The sequence below is a fragment of the Charadrius vociferus genome, unplaced genomic scaffold (assembly GCF_000708025.1).
Source record: "Charadrius vociferus isolate BGI_N301 unplaced genomic scaffold, ASM70802v2 scaffold262, whole genome shotgun sequence".
In the NCBI taxonomy this organism is placed as follows: domain Eukaryota; kingdom Metazoa; phylum Chordata; class Aves; order Charadriiformes; family Charadriidae; genus Charadrius; species Charadrius vociferus.
In genome coordinates, this window is record NW_009647218.1 from 4204343 (window position 1) to 4216843 (window position 12501).

The 12501-nt window shown below is 40.1% G+C and overlaps 1 protein-coding gene across 1 annotated transcript in view; it reads left to right on the forward strand.

Moving 5' to 3' along the window:
* Positions 1-10098: 10098 nt before the first annotated feature.
* The window catches only part of ANKMY2 (ankyrin repeat and MYND domain containing 2), a 25627-nt gene continuing 23224 nt past the window's right edge, over positions 10099-12501 (forward strand). The window contains exon 1 of the mRNA XM_009879585.1: positions 10099-10210. Coding sequence (XP_009877887.1) covers positions 10099-10210 — 112 coding nt within the window. The remainder of the gene's footprint in view (positions 10211-12501) is intronic.

Consider the following 12501-nt stretch of genomic DNA (forward strand, 5'->3'; position numbering starts at 1 on the left):
TTTTGGTGAACAAATTCCTGGAGTGGGGGATAAAAAGTAGTCAATGCCCAGATTGCTTCAACCTGCAAATAATTAAGTTTCTAGTCAGGGATGGATACAATCCCTCTCAGACCAAGCCGAGATAATTCTATGGCAATAGATACTGATTCACATCTACAAGTTGGCTACTAAAAAAAACAACCCAACCCCAGCCAACAGTGTATGGCACAGGGTGCCTACACAATCAACTATTATCCTGTGTGAGTCAGAGAAATAGCTGTTACAGACTGAACACGCAGAGAGGGGGCACACACTTGCTTTGCTACCCACTGCTTGACAGTTCACACACCAGCGCTCTCAACCTGACTTCAGAAAGTCATTTCTTCACCTCTGCATGGAAGCCTGAAAGCTTTTAGACAGATTCATGGAAGAAGAGTCTATCAGGGGCTATTAAACACAGGGATGATACAACCTTCTAAGCTGAAAATTGCTGTATGACAAGAGCGTAAAAGAAAGAAATGTAGGACTCCCATCTATCTACATTTTTATACTATTGCATCCTTCCCCCCCTTTTTTTTTGGTTGTTTTTTTTGTTTGTTTGTTTATTTGGATTTGGTTTTGGGTGTTGTTTTTCTTTTTTTTCTTTCTTTTTTTATACCTACCCAACTCTACAGGCCACTTTCAGAGACCAGGCTCTGGACCAAAGGCCAATTCCTCCCAGTAAGTCAAGCTTTGGTATGAGGTAACTGTTAGGCATCATGTATCCCATGTAGCTCCGTCTCACCCTGTACTTCAAGAAAGGCTGTCTCTTAAATCCACAAAGGCACAAGACAAGCATTACTCACCCATGACAGCATTCTCCACTTGGAGGTACTGCGACAACAGCACTGAGAACTGGGTGGCAAATTCAGTGAGGTCAGGTGAAGAGGAGAAGTAAACAAAAGTCCTGAGAGGACTGACCTGGGTCAGCATGTTGTATTACTGACTTTGTAGGAGGACTTAAGGTTGCTTCTTTTGAGAAGAGGGAAAACATTCAAATTAGTTGTCTTCAATGATGAAAACAAAAAGCTTTGAGCCAGTCTGTACAGAATACTGTGATTCAACCCACATAGTTCTTTCCACTGATTGAGGATGACCAGCAGTGTGACGGTGAGCATACTGTCAAGACTGGTAAGAGGCATCACATCGGTATTGAGATTGAACTGTGTAATGCGATTACTTTGTTACATGTAAATTGCATTTGTGTTGTGTTTTCAGTATATTTTGTATCACCCTGCTTAATCAGAAATCCCGGGTAACATCAACCCCCTTCAGATAATTAGATACTAAACATCACGCCCTCCATGTGTGGAATATCTAAAAGAAGCTGGTCAGAGGGTATTGGACCTCAATACTATTCACACATCAGAACAAAGTGGGAGACCAGTCTTGGTTTGGTAACCAAAAAGCTCAAATGTTAAGCTATCACGTATGGCAAAGTTTCCCCTATTTTGAGATACCATGCATTCACACTGTCACGGAAGCACTCGAAACACCACACCTTCTCTCAATTTCAACAGTTCAGCTTCCCTTTTCCTTATCTTCTTCCATGCTGTATCTGGACATAAACGACATTAAATGCAATGCTTATCTGAAAACATAGATGCATAAAACCAAGAATGTGTCTTTGCTGGTAATGCAGATTCAGAAGACTTTTAAGTCCATCCAACTAACCCAAAGAATTCACACTCTATCTGTAAACACAGCATTGCAAGCAATGGCTATTATGAATGCTATGAATGCATCTCGATAGTTTTGCTCCTCAAAAAAATATATTTATAAGCAAATTTGATCATAATTGCAATCAGATGAAACTCAGTCCTCAAAAATACATTTATACATACAGGTGGCCAGAACATCACAATTAAGAACCATTGCCATGAAAGGAAGTCAAATAAAGTAGCAGTATAAACCACCCAAGCTAGAAAAAGAAAAGAGTAATTACCCTGTTGCTTCACTAATTTGTCTCTATTTTCCACTCTTAGCGTCACGCGCCAACAGCATAATCACATTACAAAAAGCTAGAAGCAGTTAGTGGGAGACATCTGCTTCACCCAGATGTAGACCAGAGCAGGTGTATAATATTTTACCCCACTCCACCGCCAAGGCAGCAACTCCCACCTGCGGACAGTACCACAGCAGCTCCGGAAGCGCTTCGTGCCCACGCACTGACAACAGGAGCCTGGACGGCTGTCAGTCAGCTCAGTTCAATGCAAAACCAGCAATTCAATTCATGCTATTGGTTGTGAGGACCACTATCTATTTCACTGTCAATCATTTTAGGAGGCAATCAGCCAAGTCAAAACCCATATCCATTTTTCTTCACCAAACAGCCAACTGTCACAACCCAAAAATGGGGTGCATTTGACCTGACTTTAAAAATTAATGTCAACAGACACCTAAGTCTGACCCTACGATCCTTGTTTATGTTTCTCCATTGATGGTGAAAAGAGGCATTTCCAGAAAACAGCTTATCTAAAATATTCTGCTTGTCAATCTTAGGGTGAGATCTTAAGGGAGTCCCTTGTGAACAGCTTCACAGTTCCAGCTTTAGGCACTTTTTAGATATTTGAACTAGATCAAACTTCCTCCATCAGTTTCTACAACAGAAATTCACACCTACAGGTTCGCAATCTGTGTGAAAGCCAATGATAACTCAATGACAACTAAAAATGTCTCAGGCAGAGTTGCTTAATTATGCACCCAAAATTAACAATGGGACAATTACTAATGGTATATTATTCCGTCCTATAGTTAATTCAGTAGACTTGCTCGTTTATCTTTCTGAAATGATTCACAGAATTTCCATTGTTGGCTGAGAAGTTTCGAAATCCAGCGTACCGCGAATATGCTGAGAGAACAGGCTCGGCATCAGACCACAACAGCCCACCCGCACCCAACCAGTTTCTGAAGCCAAGCATTACTGCAGAGGTTATGGATTCCTAACCGGAATAAGTTTAATATCTTTTTAAATGAGCATAAAACATCACAATGCCAGTCAGCCAGGCTTCCTTCAGCAGAAAAAGCACACATCCGCTTTGTGGTTGTTTGGGCTGTATCAATGTCAGCTCAGCACAATGATATTTGACACTATTAATAAGGAAATCTATTTTCTTGTTTACAGCATCATTGCTCATGCACTGGAAAGACCAATATCAGCAACCTACTTTTGCAGATAACTTAATAAAGGTTCCACAGAATGTATGTCTGTAGGTGTATGCATACATATGTACACATAAGAGACTAAGAATGCCAATAAAAGCTCCATTAGATTTCTACAACTCACTTCCTACAAGGATGAAAGATGTGAAGAATTTAAAAGGTTTATCGACGAGACAGCTAAAGGATTGATTGCTTTTTTGCTGGACTGAGAAAACAAAATGAAAGGCTTGGCTGGTTTCTCTGAGGACTTCAGAAAGACATGTCAGTTAACCTAGAGCTCTTGAATGCCAATCTAGAAAAGGATTCCACAAAATACATTACCTTTCAGTGGAAGAGGGGCATATACCTGTCACTGCTACACCTCCTGTCCCTTTGAAAGAAACAGCAGCTTTCCAAACGCCAAAAAGATCTGTTAACGGCTACTGTGTCTATTGTACAATAAGAACAAAAAAAAAATAAAATTCTAATTTTAAGAAGTGAACTGATGCTAAATTCCAAAACATAGATCTGTTCAGTCATGGATACAGCCAAACTCAACATGAATGAACTGACTGTCAAAGCCCATGCAGACCAACGCATTTGCATCCCACCTCGAATGTTGCTCTGCCTAGTTTGATACGCTCTATGTAGTTGAAAAACTAGAAAACCTGGCATACGCTAATTGAAGATAAAATGGAAAGGTAGCAGAAGTGCCAATCAAAATTTATTTTTTTTTACATCTAAAATAAAAGAAAGCAGATATTTAACACGACTCTCAATCAGAGGCTTTGCAATAGTTGGCAATTTTCCTCTATTCTTGACAATGCTGCAAAAAACAGAGTTGATATCTCAGATTAAGAATATGTTGATATGAACTTTTATTTACAAATTGCTGAGAACACTAATTAAGATAGCTATGCAGTAATATAATAACCTAGTTACTAACAGAACCCAAGTAATTTATACTGGGATTACAAAAAATTAAAGTAACAAGGACCTTGAAAAGAATAAATGGGGAATATCTTGGTCTACACTACGAAGACAGTGCCCTTTTCTCCATCACTGACATCTTGCTCTCCCTTAGCTTCAAATTTTTTTGGTGTTGTCTCCTCACACCATAACACTACTTCTGCTGCACTGATACCTACCAGCTCAGACCAAAAAGGTCAACAACTGTTTAAACTGATAAGACAAGGCAAAGGGAAATACCAAAAGAATTTGGTCTTCCTATACCCAGGAAACAAAAGCAACTCGGGGAGGGCACTAAGCCACTGAACTAATCCTAGCATCAAACAGGCTACGCACGAAATGCTATGGCTTGACACATTCAGCTTCAGGGAGCTGTGGACCACTGCTTACAGGTGGAAGTTCAGGAATCGCACAACTTCATCACAGGAGAGACCCGATAGACTGATGCCTTGATGATTTCACAGTGTAGGTCACTAAGCAACCAGTCCGCTAGTGTATTGAAGGATCTTGGAGGCACAACAGCAATGCAAATCAATTGACGTACTGATGGCAAGGCACATTGGGAAGAAGGCACCATGACTTTTCAGCATACACCGATAAACTTTTAACAGGAATACAAAAATTGAAAATATAAAGCCCTTCCCTTGGCTCCTTTGGAAAAGTAAATGATGAGTATGTTTTCCTTTCTCTAATTTAAGGAAAAGCCTCCCAGTAAAGTTCCGCAAAACAAGACAGCCAAACCGAAAACCTGGCAAAAGACCTCACCCGTGTACTTGAAGACAGGAGAAGCAGGTGTTTCCCTGTGCTGGGAAAGGACCTGAGACTGATGCGCAGCACAACGAATGTCAGGGGCAGAGCCAAGGATTCATGTGGCCCTGGGGACATGCTGACTAGGGCCACTTTGGGCCACAAAGTGTAGGAAAAAAAAAAATAATCTCAGACAGAATATGGGATTCAACAGTACAACACTGAGCTTCTGGAGCACTGGTTGATGGTTTGGGGATCCTCAGGTCTCAGTCACAGGAAACCATGCATTAAGACAATATAGGCAGACGGAAGGGAGACTACCAGCACAGGCTTCAGGAGCAACCTCAGAGAGATGCAGAGACACGGGACAAAACCAGCAACAAGACTCTAACCAAACTCAGCATATCGATATTGGCTTGTAGAGAGAAGGTTGCAGTTTGAGAAGAAACTCACCATCCCCTCTTCTTTTTAAAGGGTTGACTTCTCCTTGAGTATTTCAACCAAATAACATACTTTGTTTTTCTAATTTCCTGTTGCTTGAGGCATGAAATGGTAGTGAAAAATGACTAGCCCTGTATCTGCTAACGCTCAGTATCACGTTACGAAGATTTAACCTCCTGTACCTTATCAGAAGAAAAATGACTAATGTATAACTTGAATGCACTGAATGAATATTTCTTCCTAAAAAAACATTTCTAGAGAAGTAGGGGATTTTATTCATGGAAACAAAACCCAAAATGATCACTTAAGCTTGGCAATTACAAACTGTTGAACTGCTTAGACTTCTTTTTCTGCATGGAAAGAAAATACATTTAAGGAAAACACACGAAATAGCAGTTATTAAAATGAAGTACAACCCCAAAGCCTTTTTTAATTGTTCTGCCTGCTGTAGTTGAAGAAGTTGTAGAAGAGTGTAACTTGTTGGGATTCAAGACATCGCAGGAGATGCTTCCTTCCTGCGTCCTTGACCGACCTCTCTGTCCCAGACTGTGTCTAGCATTTTCCTTGCCTGACCTGGCTGTCCTCAATTGTAATTCTCACCAGAGGTAATCCATCCTTCTTACAGGCTAACTAAAAGCAATCATCTTTGTCTGCTGCTATGAGTCTGCAATAACTGCAAACAATTTCTATACAAAATTTCTCCATCTGACCTAAGATTAACTCAGCTTTTGCAGAGCAAATCCTTTTAGAGGACTCCAAATCACGCCTATGTATGAAGTACTCATTGAATTTTAAAATTCCTGCAGAAAACTCTATGTGAATACTAGGACAAAACCACATTTCTAATTTCAAAAGCTCTTAGACCCATAGCAACAAACAGCTCTTAGAGACAAAGTCCCTATTACGGTAGGAATTACTACTGATACACTTCCTGGAAATAATTTCCTGACTTCTGGGAATTTTAAAACCAAAATACACAACTCGACACAAGACTATTTGTTTTATATGGCATACATGAGGAAGTTTTTTTACTATATTAAAACATACTTAGTGATAAAAGCACATCTAAAGATGGAGTGGGAATAAGACTGAACAACAGGGAAAAAAAAGCTCTTACCACGTGTATCAGCCATTACCCAGGTTTCAGCTTCCGTAGTGACTCATGACCAGCTTACCTCTTAACTACTTTCCCTTTGCCTAGGAAGTATGCACCAAGCACCTCCTCATCTTGCAATCTGATCTACACAAGCTGCCACTTGCACCTATCCAAACCCATCGCAAAACTGTGATCCAAGTTGGGAGGTTTACCAGCAATAAGTTGCAAATACATGATTTCCCATTATTGTACTTGCACTATACAACCGAACTTTACAGAAGATCAAAGCTATAAACCCTCAAACTCAAGTGTTTCGTTCTGCTCTCAGCTTTACAGCACATAAGAACCTTGAGGAGCACTACACTGCCATAAATGCAGCCACCACACTACTGTACCCATCCCTTTGGTCACTGGACTCTCTCTTTATTTTGCTTTTTATTTTGGAATAGCTTTTATTTTGACTTTGCAGCATCTTACAAGATCTACAGCTAGATTTAAGAGGTATGATATGGCAAGTTGAAAAGGGTTTTGAGGCATTATTGCACTCCACAGACATCTCTCTCTAGGGAGAAGCAACAGATTTTTTGCATTTGTCAATTTTCCTCTCACACACCAGTGGTACCTCTGAGTGATCCCTGAGCATTCTAGTTATCTTTGAACAAACAATTACCATTTTAAATTAACAAGTACATACTGCTGCGTTGAGGGAAGTACTCATATTTAATCAAAAATGGATCGCACAGAAAAAGAAATCAAATCCACAGTTTAACAGGCAACCATGGCAGTTCACTGGTGAAATTTATTGCACGTAACATATCAAAATGTAATTACCTGTAGGCTCAGGCAGTGAGACAGACAGAGGTGACAGCCTATTGCCTTATGGGCAACACAGACAAAAGAAATCTTGAATTTGAACTGGAGGAATGAGGACGGAAAATAAGCTGAGGAGTAAAAAATGATGTTTCTTAAAGCAATCTAAACTTAACAGCACCTATCCATCCAATGCATAACCTTATCCCTCTGTCCTAAACAATCACCTTAAGCCTGCAGACAGGTACATATATCCGTGCATGACCGTATTACGTAAACAGAGTTTAAATAAACTTATCTTATATTAAAAAATTACACATGGATTAGATCTAATTAGATGCGTTTAACCCAACTGCCTCCATCATTCTTCACCAGACAAAAGGTTTGATTGTCACTAACTGCTGCTGACACAACACGCTCCCAGGGACTTTATTTTTCCCAGCACCACACTCACGATTCCCAAAAGGTAGAGTGGGGTCTATATATGCAGTAAAGTTTTTCAAAGTTCTTCTACATGCAGGTATATTTCCTTTACAGCTTTATGTAATTTTATTTACTTTACATATCTGAAGCTTTGAAATTATTTTAGCAACACCTGTCTGAAAAGCCATTGCAAATCAATTCTTACAGAAACTGTGCTAATGCATGATTGGGTTATTGCCAACACTTGCAAAGTTTAAGTGGGAAAGAACTTAGTCTTGCAAAGGTGCTCAGCTCACCCTCTGATACATATTGCCCTGCAGTCACTAAACACATCTCAGTCCTTTACCAGCAAGGACTTGCTTGTTCTATTAGGCTCACAAAAAAAATTAAAGTACCTACCTACCTACATGGAAATTGTAAAACAATTGTGAAACAATTTGTTTAAAGCTTGGATTCTTCCTAATCAAAAAGAATCATAATGACTTAAAGTCTCATATGAAAAGCAAAAAAGGTGTATTGTCTGAGCAAGTTGTTCATATCAGGACCATCTAGAACAAACAATTAAGAGAATATGAAATCAACCTGCAAAGGAGCAATTCATTTTTTTCCTAAATTACAGATCCAATGTTGAGTATAAATGGAATAAGGGGTACACATATATGGTTTTGCTATGAAAGTAATGCTGATTTTTTTTTAAAAGAGGCTTTTAACCAGGTGGTACAAATGCACATTTATCTAAGGCATTCACATTGCCCTCATCATCACAATATCTGAGCGCCTCAAAATTCCTTCATTGCACTGTTAACCCTTCCTATCTGTGCAAAGATTATGTGGGCTGCCTTTGCACAATTAGCAGTTAAAGATACACACAAAAATAAAAACATATACTCAAAAATACACTTTACAGCCAATACAAATAAACTCTTGAGCAGTTTACTCTAAAGAAACCTCCATAGGTGGCTGCTATGCTGGCTATATTCTGGGTGCAAAACCATCCAAGCTGGCTCTGCTCAGTGAGATCAGGTCTAGGAGCAAACCACCAACACTCATGCTAAACCAGACTAATAAACCCTGTCAGGAGGACCATACTGTTACATGAACCCTCAAGTCCCAAACTGGCACTTTCACACTGCCCTGTCCTGTATTTCCTGCTGGAGAACATGCTCATCTCAACACTGCTTATCCAACAGTCCAGACCAGACAATCCCTTGGAGGATACTTTGGTGTCCTTCTGTCTCGTATGCTTGAAAATCCTTCAAGTCAGGGTTCAAGAGAAGGTGAGAGAACACTGGTCTCATCTTGCCAGACTTTGGATACAGCAAGAGTCAAATGCTGGGATTTGCTCCTGAATTTCAAAGTTCCAGCCTAACTTTGTACAACGTCCCACAGGGAGTCGGTAGCAGATGGAGATCTCTATCCGTGTCTCAGATGAGCACCTTGGCTATAGGAATACCTTGTCATTCAAAGATATACCTATTGTGCACAAACATCTCTGGCCGCTTTCAGTTATTCTTTTGCGGTCTTTTTGTAGTCTACCTTCTGGTACAAAACAAGACTTGGCAACATCAACAGATTATATCATAGATCCAGTGGCTGTCCTGAGATCCAATTACAGATGAAACCTAAAAAAACCTCCATTTACAATACAATAAAAATCCTTAAGGAAGTCAAAGAGTTATACAATGCCAATCAACTGGGGGAAAATCAGTAAACTATCCACAGATTAATATCTGAGAGGAAAAAGCAGATGTTTTTAGCAATAAAAATCCCTTGAACTTGCATGCATTTGAACTGATATAAATGAATAATCCTATTAGATACTCCTTCCTTTGGCCAGGATGTAACTATCAGGATTAGAGCCAGCAGGACCAAACCCCAGTGGAGGTCTGTCTGAAAGGCTCGGCTCCACATGAAGATTTCCCATAGCCCACGCCATGCAGGAGACAGAACCATTTTATAAAAACACACTTGAGAACCATATGAAATGGCTTTTACATACAAATGACTAAATAGACATAAGACTTCAGCTTGGCAAAAAGACATTGGCGGGGGATAATACAGGTCTGTCAAGGCATAACTGCCCATTAAGGGTGAACCAGGAATAAACCTTAATCGTCTCCCAAACCAGGAACTGGGGGTGTGGGGAATCACATGAATCCGTGAAGTAGCAGGTTCAAAAACAAAAAAGAAAAAGTTCCTTTTTCAAGCATCTGTGAAAGTTATAATCACAGGATGCTGCAGACACCAAGTTTACCTAAATTCAAAAAACCCACCGCAGGCTATCAAATACAAAGGTAAAGACAAAGGTACCACTTTTTGCTGAGGAAGACCCTAGCTGTGAAGCAGTGGGATGGGAGCTAGGAGAATAAGTCATAGGAATATCAGTACTTCTTTGACCTGTTCTTTTATTATTCCATAGATAAAAAGTAGTGGGTCAGAGCAAGTTTGTGATCATGCCAGGCCCAGGCACAGAAGCAGGCTATAGATCTTTGACACATGCTACCATTAGCAGAGCAGCTGAGTACGTGGTCATAATTCAAGCAAACCTCCAATATACAAGCGAAGGTTAGTCATTTCAGAGAAAACAGCTCGAAAACAGTGAAATCGATTCAGCATCTCCTTCCCCTCTCTTCTACATCCAAAGACTGCGAGCTTTAAGGGTGCACTCTCCAAGGCAGTCTTTTCTCCCAGCTTGACCCAAGAAAAAGCTGATTGTTTTGTATATTCACCAAAAGGGAATATTACTCAATTAAAGAAATCCTTGTCATTTTCTTGCATGAATCTTGCTCTTAACAAGTGCAGAAAACATCAGGTGTTTAGGAACACCTATATATTGATTACAATAGCCATCACAAATTCCCCCAAGCACACCCACACACGCCAGAAACAGCAAACTGCAGGGGAAAAATGTCCCCACTGGTACCAGCTTCTCAAATCTAAAGTATGAGATGTATCACCTGATGAGAAGATAGGGATTATTTTTATATGCAATACTTATAATTTGAAATCTAAACAATATATTGACTTGCAGTGAGGTTAACATTTCCTTCTCCCTCTGTAATACCCAAAACTTAAAATATTAATTACCACACATTAATACTCACAACTTAAATATGTGAAACACACAGAAACAGCAGACAAAAGAAAATGCATTCAGGGGCAGGACACAAAGGTACAGAATATTTTCATGTTCCAGTTCTCTGCCCTAACACAGACTCCCTGTGCTGCCTTGGAAAAAAATCACTCGCTGCCCCCACGCTTTCAATTCTATACATAAAATGGAGGCAACGCCACTTCATTACCTCATCACAAACTCACAAGGATAAACCGAAGATTGTGAAATGTCCGCAAACTACTGGACTGAAGGTCATACAGAAGCCTTCCGTAGGTAAGAGGAGGAAACATTTTTAACTAGTGTTAAAAGTATTTCATTACTTTTACAAATGGAGCACTCCTGCAGCCTTAGTCACCAAGTGAGCTTCAGTGAGGCTGCCAAGGAAAAATTGTGTTTGCCTGTTCACACTGTGAACTAGGATGCAATGACAGTACTGACATTCTCACATTAAAAAAAAAGGAACGTAATATGCATACTTTTATACATCAAATGCCTGACAGGTTTTTTGGTTGGGTTTTTTTTTTTTTGTGGAATATGAAATTAAGCTTGTAGGCTCTTGTTACTTAATAGTGCCACAGAGATTATCAGCAAACTATAATATCACAAAATTTGTTCACAGCGGGTAAAATTCACACCCTGCAGCGAACCAACAAAAGACCACTTAAACCCTAATTTCAGCCTTCACGGTTGAGCCAGTGACAGACTTCTGTTAGCACTACGTGGGGATATCTTTCTGGACCAGGATATAAAAAGTACTTTTGTCTTAAGGGCATTTCCTTCGAGGCATTTGTGGTTTCCCACAGAAAAAATCAAGGGAGTCTGTTATAATCTGAAGCAATCCTTCTCATTTACACTTGTTGATTCAAGTAGAACTAGATGGTGGTACACCCCTGTACTTCTGTGATTTTTAAAATCAGGAAAACATACAGAATCTGACTGTCCCATTAAAATAAAATTGCATCGCATTTTGGGTTTGTACCCAAATAGTTACAAAGATACACCGGATTCAGAGAGCATGTTCTTCTGTGAACCAGGAAGCAAACAACAGGACTTCACTATTTCTGAAAGTCAGTCAAGCAATTAACAAATATGAAAACAGAGAACTAGTATTTGAGAAAGAGATTCCAATAAGTAAGTAGACATGAGATGACCTGCAAGTATTAAGGAAAGAAAAAAAAGAAAAATCAGCTTGCCGACAAGGCTATGCCTTCAAAAATCGGCTACAGAGAAAAAATAAGTTTCTCATAACAAAGGATATAGAAATTATGCGTTGAAGAGTAGGACAAAGGAGGGTAAAAAGTACCACCATGTACTCGGGTTCTGCTGCTCTCTCTGGTACAAACACGGGCAGAAATGAAGGATGTCCAACCTCGGTCTCTGCCTCTTGCCGGGGATCTGCAGGACCATCCCTGAGCCCGCCGAGCTCCAACGGGAGAAGTGGAAAGTTGGATCCGTAACAAAGATCATTTTTCCACTGACGGTTTAATTTTAGAAAGGCACTAACAAAAGGCACCGCTCTCAATACCCCGAACGCCCTTATTTCCCTTCCCAATTCATCCAACCCCGCTTCCTTTCGGAGACACCGCCGCCGCGACACAAACAGGGCTTCATTCGGCCGCTTTAGCCGAATAAACAGCTTTTCCTACCTAGAAAAAAATACCACCACAAAAAAAATAAACCACCACCCCGCAACCCCACGCCACAAAAAGGCAGGAAAGCAGCCCCCGCGGAGGGAAGGACG